This window comes from Pan paniscus, chromosome 14, assembly GCF_029289425.2.
Source record: "Pan paniscus chromosome 14, NHGRI_mPanPan1-v2.0_pri, whole genome shotgun sequence".
Lineage (NCBI taxonomy): Eukaryota > Metazoa > Chordata > Mammalia > Primates > Hominidae > Pan > Pan paniscus.
This window is the reverse complement of record NC_073263.2, coordinates 50,581,194-50,605,361: the sequence shown is the minus strand read 5'-3', so window position 1 is coordinate 50,605,361 and position 24,168 is coordinate 50,581,194. Positions and strand designations below refer to the sequence as shown.

The window sequence follows — 24,168 nt, the reverse complement described above, 5'->3', positions numbered from 1 at the left end:
GTAGTAAAAGATATGTGTAAACAAAATATTTATAATTATTTTATAAAAATTCCAAAAGCTGGGACAAGTTTCCAGTGCCAAACCAGATGCTACAGACATATTCTACAGATTCATTCCAAACCCAAAATTCTACAAACAGGATGATTAGTCCTTGACTGTAACATGAGTTAAATGTTTTTTTTTGGAAAAATTTTGATAATTTTACCAATAGAAAAACTGAAGTCTGCAGTTTTTTTTTTTCGAGACAAGGTCTCACTTTGTAGCCCAGGCTGGAATACAATGGCACAATCATGGCTCACTGCAGTCTTAACCTCCTGGGCTCAAGCAATCCTCCTACCTCAGCCTTCCGAGTAGCTGATACCACAGGCCTGCACCACCATGCTTGGCTACTTTTTGGATTTCTTTGTCGAGATAGGGTCTCACTATGTCAAGTGAGACTCAGTCTGGTCTTGAACTCCTGGGCTCAAGAAATCCTCGTCTTGGCCACCCAAAGTGCTGGGATTACGGGCGCACTGAGCCCAGCCCACAAAGTCTGTTTTTAATCCAAAATTAATGTTTAAATTATATACTAGATTTTTAAGAAAATAATTATTTTAAAAAAAAACCCCTTATGCTGTATCATATAAAGGCAATCTGTAGGAATTCCTTACTTTGCATGGTAATCCGTGGCTGGCTTGAGATCATTTAAAGTGATATTTGTTTCTTCTCCTCTGGGGAAAAAAGGGTAATATGTCATGTCTGATAAATAAAGCATTTTCAACCAATGTACATTATATACACTATAGCTTAGAGTATTTTATGAAACTACTTCTTTCTTTACCAACTGTAACTGTATTCAGATTCCACTAATATGGAATTTGGCAGTTAGGATATGTAACAAACTTAACATGTGTACCTGCATACTACTTTAAAACAGAAGGTAGTGCTAAGCAAATCAGCTGTGTAAGCCAGACTCTTTTTTTTTGGAGTGGAGTTAAGGAAGATATTTAGCTTACTGAAGAAACAAAACTATTATCAATTATTTAAAAATCCATTTTGCACAGTTAATTAATAAAACATGTACTGTTGAAAGCAAAATTGCCAATTTTTTACAAGGAGTCTGCCACTATTTTATTAGAAAATAATGTGGAACTTCATTTAAAATGTTACACTTTGAACAGATCACCTAAGAGAGAACACTGGAATTAAACTGGAAACATGTAAAACAAGGAAGGAGAAGGAAGTAAGCCTGCTCGGCTGCAATCAGCTGGGAGCCTAGAAAGGTTGTCCAGTGTGGGGAAAGGGTAAGTAAGTGACCCCCAGTGGTACACATTCCCACCGTGGACTCCTGTATTCTAGTCATGGGAAAGACCCTAGACCCTTGTGGGCTGCAACTAACATAGGGAGATGCCTGGAGTTGTGCAAGACATTGCTCAAGAGAGGGAGTTCACACTGGGTCCTATACACTTCCCAAACCCTAAGCAGCTAGAACAAGGTATCATATTGAGAGCACAACCCCCAAAAGACTGCATCCTGCCCACAAGCCCTACAGTCCCCACATCTCCACATGTCTGGAGCCCCACTGACATTTCCTACCCACAGGCCACCACTGTCACTGGCTGCTGCTTTCAGGACTAAAGCCTGAGCCACTGGCAAAGATCCTGCTGCCCCCAGCAGTGAAGCTGCTGCACATCTTCATGCACTCCAAGGACAAACTTCCTGTCTGCAGCAACTGCAGCTGTGGGCTGCTGCAGCTGGGGCCAAAGCGCAAGTGAAGTGGGTATTCCCTAGCTGCCTGCATACAGCTGTTGCCACTGAAAGCCCTCCCTAGTAGCAGGTCTGCAGCATAGCCACTGCCGCCTCCACCTGAGGATTCTTCCTTGGGCCTGGGGGTCATCCCTACCCTGCCAACACAGTTAGCACCTACAAACACCACTGGAGGGCCTGAGGACAGGTCTTGGCTCTGTGCCCCCAGTGTTTGAGCACACTGTCTGGGAGGCCTGGGGACTACCCAGCCCAGTCCATCACCTGTGCCACACACCTGAGCACTCCTCCTGGTGGCCTGAGATTGAGCCCACCCAACCTGCCTTTAATCACTGCAGCAGGCACCCATCTGCATGTACCGCCTGTGGGCCTGGGGACTGGCTTGCCCAGCCTGTCACAGTCACCATCAACATCAGCATGGACTGCTTGGAACCCAGAGATTAGTCCTGCCATTGCTAATGACATCACCCAAGCCATATCTGCTTCCAGAGGCCCAAGAACCCACCTGCCCACCTGCCTGGCCCACCGCTGCCACTACTAGCACCTGAGCAAGCTGCCTAGAGGCCCAAGAATCAGCATGCCTGGATTTGCTAACACTGGTACTCACGTACAACACCTGGGGGCCCAAGGACAGGTAGGCTTGGGCCTGCTGCTGCCCCTACTGAGGCCCGAGGACAGGCCCACCTCACATCCCCATCCCCAGCAAAACTTCACTACAGCCTCCACTAACAACTGCACCCTAAGCCACTGTGGAAATTACAGACACCATAACACTGTTTATAGCAGAAGTTATACGAAGACTACACTTCAGCATGTACCCTGAATCAAAGTCAAAGTGCTCTACCCAACCAACACAATAGATGCATCTTCAGGAAAAAGTCCTCTCCTATGAAAGCAACCTCAAAAAATTGAAAGAAGTGACTGCTATACCAGATGCATGGATACTGACATAAGGACACAAGAAATATGAAAAAGCAAGGCAATATGACACCTCCAAAGAAACACAATAATCCTCCAGCAACAGATTCCAATCAAAAACAAAAATTTAAGAAATCCCAGATAATAAATTTGAAATAGTGATATTAAAGATGCTCAGCTCAAATATAAGAAAAAACAGAAAAGCAATACAAATAATTTAGAAAAACAATTTGGAATATAAGAAATTTACCAAAGAAACATAATTATAAGAAAGAACCAAACAGAAATTCTGGAACTGAAGAATTCATTAAATGGAATACAAAACACATTCAAAAGCATCAACAAAGGACTAAAAACAGCTGATGAAAGAATTTCAGAATGTGAAGTCAGGTCTTTGGAAATAACCCAGTGAGACAAAGATAAACTTCGGGAGGCCGAGGCAGGCGGATCACCTCAGGAGTTCAAGACCAGCCTGCCCAACAAGGCGAAACTCCATTTCTACTAAAAATGCAAAAAATTAGCCGGCCCGTGGTGGCGGGCACCTGTAATCCCAGCTACTTGGGAAGCTTAGGCAGGAGAACTGCTTGAACCTGGGAGGTGGAGGTTGCAGTGAGCCGAGTTCATGCCACAGCACTCCAGCCTGGGCAACAAGAGCAAAACTCCGTCTCAAGAAAAAAAAAAAGAAGAAGAATAAAAATGAATGAACAAGCCTATGTGACATATGAGACACTATAAAGCAACCAAATATTTGAATTTTTGGTATCCTAAACGGTGAAGAGAAAATAAAAGGGTTAGAAAACCTACTCAACAAAATAATAGCTGAAAACTTTCCAAGTCTAGCAAGAGATTTAGACATCCAGACACAGAAAGCTCAGAGAGTCAGATATGAAACAGATATAGATACAAAAGAGACAGAATGCAAAAAGGTCTTCTGCATGAAATTATAGTCAAACTGTCAAAAGTAAAAAACAAAGAAAATTCTAAAGATAGTAAGAGAAAAGCATCTAGTCACCTGTAAGAGAACTCTTATCAGACTAACGGGATTTCTCAGCAGAAAACTTACAAACCAGCAGGGAATGGGATGATGTATTCAAAGTGCTGAAAGAAAAACAGCTGTCAGCCAAGGATATATACCCAACAAAGTTATGTTTCATAACTTTGAAGAGGAAGGAGAAATAAGGTATTTTCCAGACAAGCAAAAGCTGAGGGAATGCATTACGACTACAGCAGTTCTATAAGAAATGCTTGAGGGAGTCTTACACCTGGAACAAAGGGACAATATCTGCTGTCATGAAGACACATGAAAGTATAAAACTTACTGATAGAGCAAGCACACAAATGAGGAAGAAAAATAACTCAAATGTACCATTACAGAAAACCACCAAACCACAATGATAATAAGAAAGAATGAAACAAAGAACATAAAAACAACCAGATATCAATTAATAAAATGACAGGAATACACTCTCACGTGTCAATAGTAACTTTAAGATAAATGGATTAAACTTTCTACTTAAGGAGGCTGATCCAAGATGGCCGAATAGGAACAGCTCCAGTCTACAGTTCCCAGTGTGAGCAATACAGAAGACGGGTGATTTATGCATTTCCAACTGAGGTACCAGGTTCATCTCACTGGGACTTGTTGGAAAGTGGGTGCAGCCCAAGGAGTGTGAGCCAAAGCAGGGCGGGGCATAGCCTCACCCACGAAGTGCAAGGGGTCAGCGAATTCCTTTTCCTAGCCAAGGGAAGCCATGAAAGATGGTACCTGGAAAATCAGGACACTCCCACCCTAATACTGTACTTTTCCAATGGTCTTAGCAAATGGCACACCAGGAGATTATATCCAGGGCCTGGCATGGAGGGTCCCACGCCCACAGAGCCTTGCTTACTGCTAGCACAGTAGTGTGAGATCGAACTGCCAGGTGGCAGCGAGGCTGGGGGAGGAGCGTCCGCCATTACTGAGGCTTGAGTAGGTAAACAAAGCAGCTGGAAAGCTCAAACTGGGTGGAGCCCACGGCAGCTCAAGGAGGCCTGCCTGCCTCTGTAGACTCCACCTCTGGAGGCAAGGCATAGCTGAACAAAAGGCAGCAGAAACTTCTGCAGACTTCAACGTTCCTGTCTGACAGCTTTGAGGAGAGTAGTGGTTCTCCCAGCACGGAGTTTGAGATCCGAGAAGGGACAGACTGCCTCCTCAAGTGGGTCCCAGACCCCCGAGTAGCCTAACTGGGAGACACCTCCCAGTAGGGGCTGATTGACACCTCATACAGCTGGGTGCCCCTCTGAGACGAAGCTTCCAGAGGAAGGATCAGGCAGCAATATTTGCTGTTCTGCAATATTTGCTGTTCTGCAGCCTCCGCTGGTGATACCTAGGCAAACAGGGTCTGGAGTGGACCTCCAGAAAACTCCAACAGACCTGCAGCTGAGGGACCTGACTGTTAGAAGGAAAACTAACAAACAGGAAGGAATAGCATCAACATCAACAAAAAGGACATCCACACCAAAACCCCATCTGTAGGTCACTATCATCAAAGACCATAGGTAGATAAAACCACAAAGATGGGGAGAAACCAGAGCAGAAAATATGAAAATTCTAAAAACCAGAGCACCCCTTCTCCTCCAAGTATCGCAGCTCCTTGCCAGCAACGGGAACAAAACAGGATGGAGAATGACTTTGACGAGTTGACAGAAGTAGACTTCAGAAAGTTGGTAGTAACAAACTTCTCCAAGCTGAAGGAAGATGTTTGAACCCATCACAAGGAAGCTAAAAACCTTGAAAAAAGATTAGACAAATGGCTAACTAGAATATACAGCATAGAGAAAACCTTAAATGATCTGATGGAGCTGAAAACCATGGCACGAGAACTACGTGACACATGCACAAGCTTCAGTACCTGATTCCATCAAGTGGAAGAAAGGGTATCAGTGACTGAAGCACAAATTAATGAAATGAAGTGAGAAGATAAGTTTAGAGAAAAAAGAGTAAAAAGAAACGAAAGAAGCCTCCAAGAAATATGGGACTATGTGAAAAGACCAAATCTACGTTTGATTGGTGAACCTGAAAGTGGCGGGGAGAATGGAACCGAGCTGGAAAACACTCTTCAGGATATTATCCAGGAGAACTTCCCCAACCTAGCAAGGCAGGCCAACATTCAAATTTAGGAAATACAGAGACCACCACAAAGATACTCCTTGAGAAGAGCAACCCCAAGACACGTAACTGTCAGATTCACCAAAGTTGAAATGAAGGAAAAAATGCTAAGGGCAGCCAGAGAGAAAGGTCGGGTTACCCACAAAGGGAAGCCCATCAGACTAACAGCAGATCTCTCGGCAGAAACCCTATAAGCCAGAAGAGAGTGGGGGCCAATATTCAACATTCTTAAAGAATTTTCAACCAGAATTTCATATCCAGCCAAACTAAGCTTCATAAGTGAAGGAGAAATAAAATCCTTTACAGACAAATTTACAAGCAAATCCTGAGAGATTTTGTCACCACCAGGCCTGCCCTACAAGAGCTCCTGAAGGAAGCACTAAACATGGAAAGGAACCATCAGTACCAGCCACGGCAAAACATGCCAAATTGTAAACATCATCGATGCTAGGAAGAAACTGCATCAACTAACGGGCAAAATAACCGGCTAACATCATAATGACAGGATCAAATTCACGCATAACAATATTAACTTTAAATGTAAATGGACTAAATGCCCCAATTAAAAAACACAGACTGGCAAACTGGATAAACAGTCAGGACCCATCAGTGTGCTGTACTCAGGGGCCCCATCTCCTGAATACATGCAGACACACACACAGGCTCAAAATAAAGGGATAGAGGAAGATCTACCAAGCAAATGGAAAACAAAAAAAAGCAGGGGTTGCAGTCCTAGTCTCCAATAAAACCGACTTTAAACCAACAAAGGTCAAGAGACAAGGCCATTACATAATGGTAAAGGGATCAATTCAACAAGAAGAGCTAACTATCCTAAATATATATACACCCAGATTCATAAAGCAAGTCCTTAGAGACCTACAAAGAGACTTAGACTCCCACACAATAATAATGGGAGACTTTAACACCCCACTGTCAACATTAGACAGATCAACAAGACAGAAAGTTAACAAGGATATCCAGGACTTGAACTCAAGTCTGCACCAAGTGGACCTAATAGACATCTACAGAACTCTCCACCCCAAATCAACAGAATATACATTCTTCTCAGCACCACATCAGACTTATTCCAAAACTGACCACACAGTTGGAAGTAAAGCACTCCTCAGCAAATGTAAAAGAACAGAAATTATAACTGTCTCTCAGACCACAGTGCAATCAAATTAGAACTCAGGATTAAGAAACTCACTCAAAACTGCATAACTACATGGAAACTGAACAACCTCCTCCTGAATGACTACTGGGTACATAACGAAATGAAGGCAGAAATAAAGATGTTTTTTGAAACCAATGAGAACAAAGACACAACATACCAGAATCTCTGGGACACATTCAAGGCAGTGTGTAGAGGGAAATTTATAGCACTAAATGCCCACAAGAGAAAGCAGGAAAGATCTAAAATCGACACCCTAACATCACAATTAAAAGAACTAGAGAAGCAAGAGCAAACACATTCAAAAGCTAGCAGAAAACAAGAAATAACTAAGATCAGAGCAGAACTGAAGGGGATAGAGACACAAAAAAACCCTTCAAAAAATTAATGAATCCAGGAGCTGGTTTTCTGAAAAGATCAACAAAATTGATAGACCGCTAGCAAGACTAATAAAGAAGAAAAGAGAGAAGAATCAAATAGATGCAATAAAAAATGATAAAGGGGATATCGCCACCAATCCCACAGAAATACAAACTACCATCAGAGAATACTATAAACACCTCTATGCAAATAAACTAGAAAATCTAGAAGAAACGGATAAATTCCTGGACACATACACCCTCCCAAGACTAAACCAGGAAGAAGTCGAATCCCTGAATAGACCAATAACAGGCTCTGAAGTTGAGGCAATAATTAATAGACTACCAACCAAAAAAAGCCCAGGACCAGATGGATTCATAGCTGAACTCTACCAGAGGTACAAAGAGGAGCTGGTACCATTCCTTCTGAAACTATTCCAATCAAAAGAAAAAGAGGGAATCCTCCCTAACTCATTTTATGAGGCCAGCATCATCCTGATACCAAAGCCGGGCAGAGACACAACAAAAAAAGAGAATTTTAGACCAATATCCCTGATGAACATCAATGTGAAAATCCTCAATAAAATACTGGCAAACTGAATCCAGCAGCACATCAAAAAGCTTATCCACCACGATCAAGTTGGCTTCATCCCTGGGATGCAAGGCTTGTTCAACGTATGCAAATCAATAAACGTAATCCATCATATAAACAGAACCAAAGACAAAAACCACATGTTTATCTCAATAGATGCAGAAAAAGGCCTTTGACAAAATTCAACAGCCCTTCATGCTAAAAACTCTGAATAAACTAGGTATTGATGGGACGTCTCTCAAAATAATAAGAGTTATTTGACAAACCCACAGCCAGTATCATACTGAATGGGCAAAAACTGGAAGCATTCCCTTTGAAAACTGGCACAAGACAGGGATGCCCTCTCTCTCCACCCCTATTCAACATAGTGTTGGAAGTTCTGGCCAGGGCAATCAGGCAGGAGAAAGCAATAAATGGTATTCAGTTAGGAAAACAGGAAGTCAAATTGTCCCTGTCTGCAGATGACATGATTGTATATTTAGAAAACCCCATCGTCTCAGCCCGAAACCTCCTTAAGCTGATAAGCAACTTCAGCAAAGTCTCAGGATACAACATCAATGTGCAAAAATCACAAGCATTACTATACACCAATAACAGACAAACAGAGCCAAATCATGAGTGAACTCCCATTCACAATTGCTTCAAAGAGAATAAAATACCTAGGAATCCAACTTACAAGGGATGTGAAGGACCTCTTCAAGGAGAACTACAAACCACTGCTCAACGAGATAAAAGAGGACACAAACAAATGGAAGAACATTCCATGCTCATGGATAGGAAGAATCAATATCGTGAAAATGGCCATACTGCCCAAGGTAATTTATAGATTCAATGTCATCCCCATCAAGCTACCATTGACTTTCTTCACAGAATTGGAAAAAACTACTTTAAAGTTCATATGGAACCAAAAAAGAGCCCACATTGTCAAGACAATCCTAAGCCAAAAGAACAAAGCTGAAGGCATCATGCTACCTGACTTCAAGCTATACTACAAGGCTACAGTAACTAAAACAGCATGGTACTGGTAAGAAAACAGAAATGTAGACCAATGGAACAGAACAGAGCCCTCAGAAATAATACCACATATCTACAAACATCTGATCTTTGACAAACCTGACAAAAACAAGAAACGGGGAAAGGATTCCCTATTTAATAAATGGTGCTGGGAAAACTGGCTAGCCATATGTAGAAAGCTGAAACTGGATCCCTTCCTTACACCTTATACAAAAATTAATTCAAGATGGATTAAAGACTTAAATGTTAGACCCAAAACCATAAAAACCCTAGAAGAAAAACCTAGGCAATACCATTCAGGACACAGGCATAGGCAAGGACTTCATGACTAAAACACCGAAAGCAATGGCAACAAAAGCCAAAATAGACAAATGGGATCTAATTAAACTAAAGAGCTTCTGCACAGCAAAAGAAACTACCATCAGAGTGAACAGGCAACCTACAGAATGGGAGAAAATTTTTGCAATCTACCCATCTGACAAAGGGCTAATATCCAGAATCTACAAAGAACTTAAAACAAATTTATAAGAAAAAAATCAACCCCATGAAAAAGTGGGCGAAGGATATGAAGACATTTCTCAAAAGAAGACATTCATGCAGCCAACAGACACATGAAAAAATGCCCATCATCACTGGTCATCAGAGAAATGCAAATCAAACCCACAATGAGATCCCATCTCATACCAGTTAGAATGGTGATCATTAAAAAGTCAGGAAACAACAGGTGCTAGAGAGGATGTGGAGTTACAGGAATGCTTTTACACTGTTGGTGGTAGTGTAAACTAGTTCAACCATTGTGGAAGACAGTGTGGTGATTCTTCAAGGATCTAGAACTAGAAATACCATTTCACCCAGCAAGCCCAATACTGGGTATATACACAAAGGATTATTAATCATGCTACTATAAAGACACATGCACACATGTTTATTGTGGCACTATTCACAATAGCAAAGACTTGGAATCAACCCAAATGTCTACCAATGATAGACTGGATTAAGAAAATGTGGCACATATACACAATGGAATACTATGCAGCCATAAAAAAGGATGAGTTCATGTCCTTTGTAGGGACATGGATGAGGCTGGAAACCATCATTCTGAGCAAACTATCGCAAGGACAGAAAACCAAACACCGCATGTTCTCACTCATAGGTGGAAATTGAACAATGATAACACTTGGACACAGGGCCGGGAACATCACACACTGGGGCCTGTCGTGGTAGGTTGGGGGGATGGGGGAGGGATGGCATTAAGTGAAATACCTATTGTAAATGACAAGTTAATGGGTGCAGCACACCAACATGGCACATGTATACCTATGTAACAAACCTGTACGGTGTGCACATGTACCCTAGAACTTAAAGTATAATAATAATAAAAAAAACAAAAAGAAACAAAAAACTTTCTACTTAAAAGACACAAACTCACTGAATGAATTAAAAAATGTGACCCAATTATATGCTGTCTACAAGAAACTCATCTCACCTGTAAAGATACAGACTGAAAGTAAAGGGATGGAAAACGATAATCCATGCAAACAGAAACCAAAAGTGAGCAGGAGTAGCTACACTCAGATAAAACAGACTTTATGTCAAAAACAGTAAAAAGAGACAAAATCATTATATAATGATAAAGGGATCAATTCAGCAAGAGGATATAACAATTCTAAACATATATGTACCCAACACTGGAGCACCCAGAAATATAAAGCAATTATTGCTAGATTTAAAGGGAGAGACAGACTCCAATAAAATAATAGTTGGGGACTTCAACCCCCCACTCTCAGCATTAGACAGATCATCTAGACAGAAAATTAACAAAGAAATTTCATTGTATTTAAATGGCACATTAGACCAAATGGACATAACTGACCTTTGTGAATACATTTCATCCAACGGCTACAGAAAACACATTCTTCTTTACAACACATGAAACATGAAACATTCTTTAGGGTAGACCATATGTCAGTACACAATACAGGTCTCAACAATTTTTTTTTTTTTTTTTTGAGACGGAGTCTTGCTCTGTTGCCAGGATGGAGTGCAGTGGTGCCATCTTGGCTCACTGCAACCTCTGTCTCCCAGGTTCAAGCGATTCCCCTGCCTCAGCCTCCCGAGTAGCTGGGACTACAGGCGTGCGCCACCACACCCGGCTAATTTTTTGTATTTTAGTAGAGACGGGATTTCACCATGTTGGCCAGGATGGTCTTGATCTCTTGCCATCGTGATCTGCCCACCTCGGCTTCCCAAAGTGCTGGGATTAGAGGTGTAAGCCACCGTGCCCGGCCTCAAGAAATTTTAAAACACTGAAATTATATCATATATTTTCTAATAACTTAATAGAATAAAACTAGAAATCAATAACAAGAGGAACTCTGGAAACTGTGCAACTACCTGGAAACTAAACAACATGCTCCTGAATGACCACTGGTAGAGGGACAAATTAAGGAAGAAATAAAAAAAAAATTCTTGAAACAAATTAAAATGGAAACACAAAATATTAAAACCTATGGGATACAGCAAAAGCAGTGCCAAGAGGGAAGTTTATAGCAATAAATGTCTACATAAAAAAGCTTAAAGAGTCTAAATAAACAATCTAGCAATGCACATCTCAAGAACTACAAAAGCAAGAACAAACCAAATCCAAAATTAGTGTAAGAAATAATAAAGATCAGAGCAGACAGCCAGGTGCAGTGGTGCAGATCAGAGCAGACAGCCAGGTGTAGTGGTGCACACCTACAGTCCCAGGTACTTGGGAGGCTGACGTGGGAGGATCACTTGAGCCCAGGAGTTTGAGTCCAGCTTAGGCAACATCGCAAGATGCCATCTCTAAAACAAATAAAAAATCAGAACAGAACTAAACCACCACCTAGACTAATCAAGAGAGAAGAAAGGGGACCCAAATAAAATCAGAAGTGGAAAAGGAGACACTACAACTGATAACACAGTTACAATCATCAGAGACTATTATGGACAACCTACACCAACAAACTGAAAAATCTGAGGAAGTGGACAAATTCCTAGATACATACTACCTACCAAGATTCAATCAGCGAGAAATAGAAAATATGAACCAACCAATAACGAGTAATGAGATTGAATCAGTAATAAAGAGTCTTCAAACAAAGAAAAGTCCAGGACCAATGGCTTCACTGACAAACTCTACCAAACTTTTAAGGAACACCAATTCTCCTCAAACTATTCCAAAAACATTGAAGAGGAGGGAATTCTCTCTAACTCATTCTACAAGGACAGCATCACTCTGGTACCAAAACCAGATAAGGACACAACAAAAAAAGAAAAGTACAGACTAATCCTTGATAAACACGGACATGAAATCTTCATCAAAACACTAGCAAACTGAATTCAACAGCACATTATAAAGACAATACACCATGATCAAGTGGGATTTATACCAGGGATGCAAGGATGGCTCAACATACACAAATCAATAATGTGATACACCATATCAACATAATGAAGGACAAAAATTATATGATCATCTCAATAGATGTAGAAAAATTTTGATAAAATTCAGCATCCCTTCATAAAATCTTTCAACAAACTAGGCACTAAAGGGACATACCTCAATATAATAAAGACCACATATGACAGACCCATAGCTAACATCATACAGAAAGGGGAAAGTCTAAAAACCTTTCCTCTAAGAACTTGAACAAGACAAGGATGCCTACTCTCACCACTCCAATATGGTACTGGAAGTCCTAGCCAGAGCAACCAGCCAAGAGAAAGGAATAAAAGGTATTCAGATTAAAAAAAAAAAAAAAAACAAAGTCAAATTGTCCCTCTTTGTAGATGACACGATCTTACATGTAGAAAAATCTGAAGACTCCACCAGAAAACTCTTGGATCTGATAAATAAATTCAGTAAGTTGCAGGATATAAAATCAAAATACAAAAATCAGCATCATTTCTATACACTAATAATAAACTAGCTGAGAAAGAAGCCCAAAAGGCAATCACATTTACAATAGCTACAAAAGAAAAAACACCCTAAGAATAAATCTAATATAACAGGTGGAAAGATCTCTACAAGATAAAACTATAAAACACTGATGAAAGAAATTGAAGAGAACACAAACAAATGAAAAGACATCCACTGCTCATGTATTCAAAAAATTAATACCATTAAAATGAACATACTGTCCAAAGCAATTTATATTCAATGGAATCCCTATCAAAATACCAATGTCATTTTTCACAGAAATATAAAAAGTGATCCAAAAATGTCTATGGAACCAAAAAATAACCTGAATAGCCAACGCAATCCTAAGTAAAAAGAACAAAGCTGGAGGCATCACACTACCTGACTTCAAAATATACTGCAAGACTATAGTAATCAAAACACCATGGCATTGGTATAAAAATAGACACAAGAACTAAGGAACACAATAGAGAAGCCAGAAATAAATTTATAGCCAAATGACTTTTTAACAATGGTGCCAAGAACATACACTGGGGAAAGGATACCCTTCTCAATAAATGCTGCTAGGAAAATTGGATATCCACCTGCAGAAGAATGAAACTGGACTGTATCTCTCATCTTACATAAAAATAAACTCAAGAAGGCTTACAGACTTAAATGTTTAAGACCTGAAACTATGAAATCCTGGAAGAAAATATAGAAGAAACACTTCAGGACACTGGTTTAAGCAAAGATTTTATGCTAAGACCCCCAAAGCACAGGCAACAACAAAAAAAAGAAAAATAGAGAAATAAACTAAAACTTTTGCACAGCAGAGGAAACAACCAACACAGTGAAGACACAACCCTCAGAAAGGGAGAGAGTATTTGCAAACTATTCATCTAACAAAAGACTAATATCCAGAATATACAAGGAATTCAACTCAACAGGAAAAACACAAATAATCCCATTAAAAGTGGACAAAGGACATGAATAGACATTTCTCCAAAGACATACAAATGGCCAACAGGTATATGAAAAAATGCTCTACATCATTAGTCAGGGAAATCCAAATCAAAATTACAATGAGATCATTTTACCCTAGTTAGAATGGCTACTATTACAAAGACAAAAAAATAACAGATGCTGGTGAGGATGCAGAGAAAAAAAGCCCTTATACACTGTTGGTGGAATGTTAATTAGTACAACCAATATGGATACAAGTGTGGAGATTTCTCAAAAAATTAAAAATAGAAATATCATACAAATGAGCAATCCCACTACTGGGTATTTTTCCAAATAGGGGAAAAATCAGTATATTGAAGAGATGTGCTTTTCCCACATTTACTGCAGCACTATTGACAAGAGCAAAAATATAGATCAACCTAAGTGTCCATCAATGGATGAATGGATAAAGAAAATGTGGTATATATACACAACAGAATATTATTTGGGTATGTAGCCGCAAACCAGCCTATTCTCTACTTTTTTTTTTTTTTTAAACTTAAAATCACGATTCCCTATTTCATTTCCTTCCACCAAGTCTCTCTCCTCTCCACTTTATGGACTTCTTTCCATTCCCCACCCCTTACCTCCCAGCTACTCTATTTCTCAAATCAAGGCCAGTAAATATGATGAAAAATAAATATGTTTCAAGGCTGAAAGTACATTTTAATGAACTGGGCAGTTGCAGTAGCATCCTTAGAGACCTTAATTCCTGTAGGATATGGGAGATGACTAATGCCCCCCTCGTGCTCCCTGGTCAGGCTGCAAATGGAAATAAAGCATTCCTCTTAGTAAGCAGCCATATCTAACTAGAAAACAGTCATTAACATAGTAAGAAACCTTTATGTTGATAGTCCTTTATCCCCTACTTACCCCTTAGGTTTACTTGTCTCTCTTAAGAAAAATGAATAGAACACAAGGAAATCTCAATAGAGAGGAAACAGGAAATTTTTATAACCTTATGTGACTAGATGAGAGGCACCGGAGCAGTTTCACTTTCCTTTCTTCTCCTTGCCAGCTATGTTTTGAAAAAAGATAGCAACAAGGCTGATGGAGCCAGTGTTCTGTGCTAATTGTGATCATTCAAATGATTAACCATCACCTTTACAGTCTTCTTGGTGCTTAAATAATAACTAACCTTCAACATTACCCTTTTTTATTAGAATAATCAACTTTTATATGAATATGGACAGAAAAATAATTTATTTCAAAACTGTCAATCATAAATGTCACAACTTTAGCTACTGAATCTTTCTAAGGCTTCGTGGTGCGTAATATACTTTTATTTTTTTTTTGAGATGGAGTCTCACTCTGTCACTCAGGCTGGAGTGCAATGACGCGATCTTGGCTCACTGCAACTGCCACCTGCCAGGTTCAAGCGATTCTCCTGCCTCAGCGTCCTAAGTAGCTGGGACTACAGGCATGTGCCACCACCCCTGGCTAATTTTTATATTTTTAGTAAAGACAGGGTTTCACCATGTTGGCCAGGCTGGTCTCGAACTCCTGAACTCAGGTGACCCACCCGCCTCAGCCTCCCAAAGTGCTGGGATTACAGGTGTGAGCCACCGTGCCTGGCTGTGTGTAATATACTTTTAAACCAAGGAAAGAAATACGTAAGTTTTCAAAATATGACTATAAACATACTAACATGCAAATAAATAACAGTGCTACTAAATTCATTTTACAACAGGACATGAGCTTGTACATGTAAGAATTAAATCCAGTCCTTAGAGGAGCAATGTCATACTTTATGAGTTTACAATCATGAATTGTCCATTTTTGGTCATGTGTTCTACATACTACAACTTATATTTAATGCATTAAGAATACGTGAATACTGAACCATCTATTAGGGAGCCTACTGGGAAAAAAAAAGCTGAATGTGGCCAATAAAAGTGATTATTCTGAAGGAAGGTAGACAGAAATGTGTACCAAGCTACATTTGGACCATTTACATTGAAATCACTATCATTAGCCAACTTAAAGATTGAGAATAAAAGCGTGAAGAAGGAAAAGTAGAGCAAAATTAGTAATAAGCTCTTTATAATAAACCATTAATTTACACAATGGGAGAAAGCAAAACAACAAATACCTACACATATACACTTTTGTATTTCCCATCTTTTCCAGTACTTGAGATCAGAACTTCATAACCATAGAGCTCTGGTACACTACTTTCATCTGTTTCACCATTAATGAGGCTGGAAGGTGGTGACCAGGTAAGTACTACTGTCCTTGCCTGGATGTCGGAGGCCTGTAAAAATACAACATTTAAAAGTTCTTTAAAACAACTGTAATGTATACAATGAGCAGTGAAATATCTAATGAGGTTTCAAGATTAAATAAAATGTATCTGTTTATATAGATAAAATGGCTCACAAATATAAACCTGCCCATTGCAAATAATTTGTTGTGGGTTCCACAACAAATGAGATGGGTTCCACAAAAGTTTAAAAACCAGGCCATTCAAAACTATTAGCGTAGACACCATACATAGTCAAAAGAAAAAAATCGGGATTAAAAAGACCATTGTAACACGTTTGAAAGGGTTCATTTCCTCAGCATAGAAAATGTTTTTACAACAGGAGGATGACAAAAACTCAAGAGAAAAATGAGCAAAGGACATCGACATCCAAAGATATGTAAATATAAATGGACAACATATAAAATGATGTACGTGTGAAACTGCATTCATAAATACATGTAAATTAAAACAGAATCCCAGTTTTCATCTACTGGATAGGGGAAGATTAAAAAGCTAATGCTATCTAGTGTTAAAAACTTGGAGAAATGGCACTCTCTAAGTGTGGTAACAGTATATGTAAGTTCAATCCTTGTGTATAGCAACTAGTGAATCATTACAAAATGTAAGATGTGTTTACTTTTTGATTCAGAAATTCTACATCCAGGAATTTTTTTTCAGGGTAATATCCTATAAACTTAACATATGTATACAAATATACACACTTAAGAATGTTCATTGCAGCATTATTAATGGCAAAAAACTAGAACTATAGGGCACTGACTACCTAAATGATGGTACATAACACAGCCTATGAACACATTATTCTGCAAGTGTTCAAAAAAGAACATGAGGTGGACATACATGCGCTAACATCTGAAGATTTCCTCAATATACAGGTGCTACGTAGTAGGAGAAAAAAGTGAAGCTGGAAAGCAGTACATACACTGTGATTGCAGTTGAGTTAGCTTTTATAAAACTGCACAAAAATGTCTGAAAATGTACTGTACAAATGTACCAATTGTTATCTTTGGGGATTTTGTGTATGTGTGGTGAGACGCAGAGAAAGTTGTGACAGAAAAAAACATGTGGTTTCAATTATGTTTTATATATTTTTATACTACTGGAATAATTTTATGAGTACAAGTTACTTTTGTTAAAGCGAAAAAAATCTAGAGATTAGATAAGGTTTACAGATTGGTGAGAAAGGTACCAGATTATATGTAGGCATTTATATAAAAGCTTGCTTTAAAATTATATACGTTTAACAACTACCTTAGCATTTCTAAAACCAAACTAATAACCACTAGGATGACAATTACTCCTATCTTGAATTAAAGTAAAATAAGTAATCTCCATAAAATTGTAACATTCTGTCCTTTTCAAAGTTCTCGAAGTCTGAATAAAAAAAACTATTACTATATTTATTTTGCTTCTGTTAAATCACAGGAAATGTAATACTGTATTCACTCTAATACTGTCTTAAAGTCTTGGTACTGTGTTTCATTTACAATGAACTTAAAAATGATTCTTTGTATGATCCAGTATACAGCTGGCTATTAACCTGAAACTGAGCAGGTTTTTTTTTCTTTTTTAAAACAAACTGCTACTATACATGTATGTATACCCATAAGTGTCTCTTGATTTTATGGGATGATAATAGTTGTGTTAAACTTTGAGAACGTGAATAGGACTATGAAGGTGGGTCAGTCAAAAGCATTAACTGGCATCTACTTTATTATTATTATTATTAGTAGTACTAGTAGTAGTAGCAGTAGTAGTAGTAATAGTAGTAGTAGTAGTAGTAGTAGTAGTAGTAGTAGTAGTAGTAGTAGTAGTAGTAGTAAAGATGGGGTCTTGCTATGTTGCCCAGGATGGTCTCGAGCTCCTGGCCTCAAGCCACCCTCCCGCCTCAGCCTCCCAAAGTGTTGGAATTACAGGTGTGAGTCACTATGCCCAGCCTGGCACCTACTTTATGAAGCTTGCTTTATCAGGATCTGTGGGGAGTACAGACAGTAGAGAAAATATTAAATAGGGAAGCACAAGATGTGTCACTAATTTGCCTGGTGATACTGAAGTCTCACCCTCTTAGGGTTCTAGGCCTCATCAACAAAATGAGTGGCTGAGTGAAATGAACTGTTTACCAGAGTTACACAAATAAAGTATTTTTAAAAGTCTTTTATTTGGAAATAAATTTAGGTTTAAAGAAAAGTTGGGAAGATAGTATGGAATCCCTGTCTATCCTTTACCCAGCTTCCCCTAATGTTAAAATCCTATATAACCATGCATTTTTGTCAAAACTATTAATATTGGTAAATACTATTAACTAAGCTTTTAACTATACTTTTAACTAAACAGACTTCCAGAATACTATGTTGAATTTAGCAAACATAGTTTTAAAAATAAATTTAAAAAATTTTTAAATGCTAATTTCAACTTAAAAAATATTATTATTATTTTTTTATTGAGACTGGGTCTTAATATTGTTGCTTGGGCTGGTTGCGAACTCCTAGGCTCAAGCAATCCTCCTGCCCCGGCCTCCTAAAGTATTGGGATTAGAGGTGTGAGCCACTGCACTGGGCCAATTTCAACTTTTTCAATTTCTGCTTTTCCAGAAAATCTTTTAGTACTAACTCATTCTATTAAAAAGATGTTATGGCTGGGCACAGGGGCTCATGCCTGTAATCCCAGCACTTTGGGAGGCCGAGGTGGGCAGATCACCTGAGGTTAAGAGTTCAAGACCAGCCTGGCCAACATGGTGGAACCCTATCTCTACTAAAAATACAAAAATTATCTGGACGTGGTGGTGTATGCCTGTAATCCCAGCTACTCAGGAGACTGAGACCCAAGAATCACTTGAATCCGGGAGGCAGAGGTTGCAGCAAGCTGAAATCATGCCACTGCACTCCAGCCCTCCAGCCTGGGTGAAAGAGCAAGACTCTGTCTCAAAAAAAAAAAGCTATCTTATTACTTGCACTTATATGTTAAGTCACAGAAAGAGTGACTACATTGGGATAAGATGTGGAAAACTTCATAAGTGAATTTTGAATTGAATTTTAAAGAACTTGGATGAGATAAAATTTGGTAGAAAGAGGTGGGTAATTAGTACAGGAATGAGTATTTATATTCCAAAGCTTATAACTGAAATCTGGTAGTCCAAGGCATGTTCATATGTATTTTTAAAATCTTCTAAAAATGCTGTTTTCTGTTGCTGGTTTCAGGTGAATTATAGAGTTGCATAGAAGAAAAAGAGATGGACTCCCACATAGATACCACAAAATTCCTGTGTGAAGACTGAGGTAGTAATTGTGTGTGTATGTGGAGTGGTAGGGGACAGTGGGGAGAGTGGATCCTATAAACTTATAGTGAAATAATAAAGCTTGGAGTACTAATCTAGCATGGGGAGAATGAAAGGTAAAGAAGAAATGTAAGATGATACTGTAACCCAGGAAAACCTGGATGGGTAAGTGTTTACCGATGGAAACGATGAAAGGAAACAGAAACGAAAGAGATTTAACCCAATTCCTTCTTCATTTTAGAGGAATGAAGAACGTGATAAAATAGTATAGACAAGCAGATTAAGAATTTGGTTTTCTAAAGTTGCTAGTGAAACATTCAAACTTGGGTATTCTTTAGCGTGCCTCAGGAGATACAGTTCTACATGAACAGATTAGTAATTAGGATCGAAAATATAGATTTGGAAGTAATTTGAACTCTATTTGTATGCTAATGTTAGAAGTAAAATTTGCTTTTATATCCATATCACTTGATTCTTACAACTACCACCTAAAGTAGGCAAAATAGGCTTAACTATCTTCATTTTGTGAAAGGAGCATATTCAGAAAGATTAAGTAACTTGTCTGAGGTCACAGAACCATTGACTAGGACCTGAATAATTCAGTTATTTTCCTACTACTCAATGATCCCACTCTGAATCCACTTCTAGGTGGTAGCTGAAAATAGATATGATTGTATAAAAATCTGTCTAAGAACTGATAAAGATGGTAACAGGAAAAAATGAAAATAGCTCCTTTAGAAAGTGGCTAGATTATGTACAATATATTTTTTGAGGCAGATTGTGATCCTTGTAAGGTAGTCATCAAAACTACCCTTGAGAAAAACTGTCCATTGGGTTAAATTAAGTATATATCTAGGAAGCTAAACTGTTAAAAGAGTTCAAAGCCATATATATTACATGAATTTTGACAAAGACTGTAGAAGAAAGAAATGAGAGTATCTAATTTCTGGATTTCCAGAAATACTAAAGTAGAATAAACATAAATGTTTGATCCTTGTCTAGATAAGGGCATCAGGAGGTGAGAGAATAATTCTGAAGATAACTCAAAGGCTGAGCCTAAGGAAACTTGGAGTTAGATAGTACTTCTAGTAACCACAAAAAGGTAAAGGGAAGGGGTAATGATTCTGAAAGCAAAAAGGTAATGAGTAAAAGGCATGACACATTTAATTTTAAGCATTACTGAAATAAAAGGAAATGAAATCCACTGAAATAAATGTCAGTAGATTTTCATAGAAATGAGACTGAGAACAATTTCAAAGAAGAACAAATGAAAAGACAACACTTTCAATATAGTTAATTATTTCATGCATGTGAGGGTATACAATACCATTATTCTCCATTTTCTGAAAGAAGAAACATTCACAAAGGTCAAGTGACTTGTCATGGGTCACTCAACTCCTAAGTACACAGTTGAGACTATGAGACTTGTGCATGTACCACATTCTCCCCTACACACTGCACTCTGGTCACATGAGTGAGCTTTTCTCTGCTTTCCTTTTTTTTTGTTGTTCCTCAAATGTGCCATGTCCAGTGCTTTTCAAATGCTGCTCAGTTTGCAATACTGTTCCCACACTGTCCACCCCTGTCCTCAATGCCCAACCACTACTTTTCCTTCAAATATCAGTACAATAATCCTTCCTTAGGAAAACTTCCCTGATTCCTTGTCAAGGTTTAGTCCTCCTATTACACACTCTGACTGCTCTCTATCTTTTTGTCCTGGCACTTCACGGTTACAATTTAACATTCATTGTGTGATGCTTAGTTTACTGAACTAAGCCTTGTGGCAGAGCCTGTGTCTATCCTTTGCTTTCCATTCTATCTCCAGCTTTAGCACAACATCTGTCACTTTGTAAGCGGTCAAATATTTATGGAATGAAAAAGTGAATGAACACATTTAATTTAGTGCTCTAAATGAACTAGAGCATGCAAAAACAACCACACACACAAAAACAAGCAAGCAAAAACCCTGACCTGCACTTTGTAGCTCACAATTAATTTAATCAAAGAGGAATCAGCATTCAAACTATAAACTAAAACAAAGCAAATAAAACCATCAGCATTACTTTATGATACAGGGCTATCTTATTAAACTACATGTTCTTCCTAATGTTGAGTAAGAAAGTCTTTGAATTGGCTTTAAGATTTACTTTTTCTGTCTGTAAATTATATATATATTTATTTATTTATGAGACAGGTTCTTGCTCTGTCACCCAGGCTGGAGTGAAAAGGCACAATCTTAGTTCACTGCAGCATTGAACTCCTAGGCTCAAGGGATCCTCCCACCTCAGCATCCCAAGTATCTGGGACTACAGGTGTGTGCCCCCTTGTCTGTAGTATCTGTATTTGTTTTTTGTAGAGACGAGGTCTCAATATATTACTCAGGCTGGTCTCAAACTCCTGGCCTCGAGTGATCTTCTTGTCTTGGTTTTCCAAAGGACTGGGAAAGTGTGAGCCACTGCACCTGGCCTGAAAATTATACTTTTAATATATACTACAACAAGTAAATGCTACTAGCATTAGCTATTAAATCACTCAAACATCAATCTTATTAAGGCTACTAAATTCTTTTTCTAGTAAACCTAGTGATACACACTTGGGGTCTTGGAAGGATACTGCCTAAATTTCAGTCATAGCTCTACTACTACTAATTGAAACTCACTGTTGCTTCAGTTTCCTCATTTGTAAAACAGGGAAAATAGTACATACATGGTTGTCACAGATATTAAATAATGCACATGTGCATTCCAAGCACTCTGAACAGAGACTGATGCTAATCAATTTGTGTTAACCATTACTATGAAATAATTGTGTAAATTTACATTTATTTACACATATATGCTCTATTCTCAAGAGAAAACAGATTAGAATAAAGAAAGCTAGAGCAACCAAATCTATTATTTGGGAGTTGTCAGAAAAAGTAGGACCATATTAGTCTATTAGATGAGGAACTGGCTTACTCAAACATCCTAAAACATGGCAAGATAAGCTTAAAAAGCCTTTATGGAGATGGTACTAAGAATAATAACTTTTCTAATCTGTTTTCTTAGAAAAACAAAGTATTTTTGGGGCAACTTAGTATAAAACATTTTACCATGGATGTTTCTGAGAGTTGGGAAAGAGTAGTTTGTTTTATGAACCAAAAAATATTCTTATCAATCTTAAATTGCCTTATTCTGGCTGAAAAAGTCCTATGGCCTACTTCTTCCACCACATCTTTCTCCCCTTCACTATACTCCAGTGATAATGGTTCTTTCCCTCTGTCCAACTCCCCATGCTTACTTACACCTGTTCTCCCTCTCCCATTCCTTCCACTTTTGCACTTTTTCTCACTTGTCAGAGAAAGCTTCCCTGATTGCTCTATTTAACCTAACAACCTCTCCTATTAATCTCATCATATCATTCCTATTTCTATAATAGCAATCTTTACTATCACACAGAATTCTGTTTGTGCATTTGTTTTTTATTTATTGGCATATAGTAAGGGATCAATAAATATTTGATGAATGAATGACAAAACTATGTAGCTCTTCAAAGAATCAGGTAATGACATAGAAAGATAGCTAAGGCATACCATAGTGAGTGAAAAAGCTTGTCACAGAATACAGTATGATCCTATTTTCATAAAAAGTTAAAAGAAAAAAACTACATTTTGATGGATGAACATCTTATGCTAATATATTAAATATAAACATCAATAAAATACATAAGATACTTACCACTGGTTTGACAATGTTGGAAAGAAGTGCTTCAAATGCTTTAGTTTCTTCATCTTTTTCTTAAAAAAATAAAACATTTGAATATTTAAAAAAAAGAACTTAGATACAATCCCTTCTTCTTCCTAAATATGTATTCTGAAACTAGGTTGGTATTTGAGACTTTTATTTTCTAGTTTTTATTCCTTTGTTCATACTCAGCAGTTTGTGGCCCTTCAGCATTTATCTACTTTAGTTTTTATTTCTATCTTAACTGTGACTACTAATTATAACACCACTATATACAGATATATCTATATATATTTAGACATAGCTATATCTATCTGAACCAAATTTTTCTTATATCAAGTATATTTTTATTCATGGTTGTAAGAATATTCTCTCTGGAAGGTTCTCATTTGTCAATCTCATACCTCTTAATAAAGTTAACTATTTTTTGATGACATGCCTTAGTTATGGTTTCCCAAATTAGAAATATAATTGGCTTGACTGTAACTTATAGCCACCACTGATAGGCAAAAAACTTTAACTTAATTTCTTCTGAAACATCAGTGCTGAAAACGATGATCAGGAGGTCTCAAATAAATGGGAGAACATTTATGTAAATGTTGTTAATATATAAGTCATGAACAGTTAAGACATGATTTGAAATTTGTTAGTGAGGAATGGAAATTTTAAGGAAAAGGAAGGTAGGAAGAGTTCACATGGCTTACATTTTGATATTTCCCTCAAAGTTGGAAGCATTTTAGTTCCTAGTCATATATTAATTACCTACACTATTTGATAATAAATATCAATTTAGATAAGCATATTCAAGGACTGATAGAGCTGTGGTTATTGGTGATTGTGAAATGACATGTTGGTATGGTTCATAGTCATTTCTGATGAAACCTTTAGAACCTGACATGGTCTACCATGCATATCTATGTATTTCTACATACGCATATCTACGTCAAACAGATAATAGTCAGTATTAAGGAAACCTAAAAGAACATACATATAGAAACTACATTAATCAAAGTAAGCAGTAGTTAGAAGCT

The 24,168-nt window shown here is 38.0% G+C and overlaps 1 protein-coding gene across 3 annotated transcripts in view; it reads right to left on the bottom strand.

Annotated features, from left to right (window-relative positions):
- FNDC3A (fibronectin type III domain containing 3A) overlaps nucleotides 1–24,168 on the bottom strand; it is a 228,056-nt gene that overhangs the window by 41,840 nt on the left and 162,048 nt on the right. For all 3 annotated transcript variants that reach the window (XM_003811430.6, XM_003811431.6, XM_003811432.6), the window contains 3 exons: nucleotides 23,132–23,190; nucleotides 15,972–16,129; nucleotides 651–710 (listed from right to left, as the gene is read on the bottom strand). In XM_003811430.6, coding sequence (XP_003811478.1) covers nucleotides 651–710; nucleotides 15,972–16,129; nucleotides 23,132–23,190 — 277 coding nt within the window. The remainder of the gene's footprint in view (nucleotides 1–650; nucleotides 711–15,971; nucleotides 16,130–23,131; nucleotides 23,191–24,168) is intronic.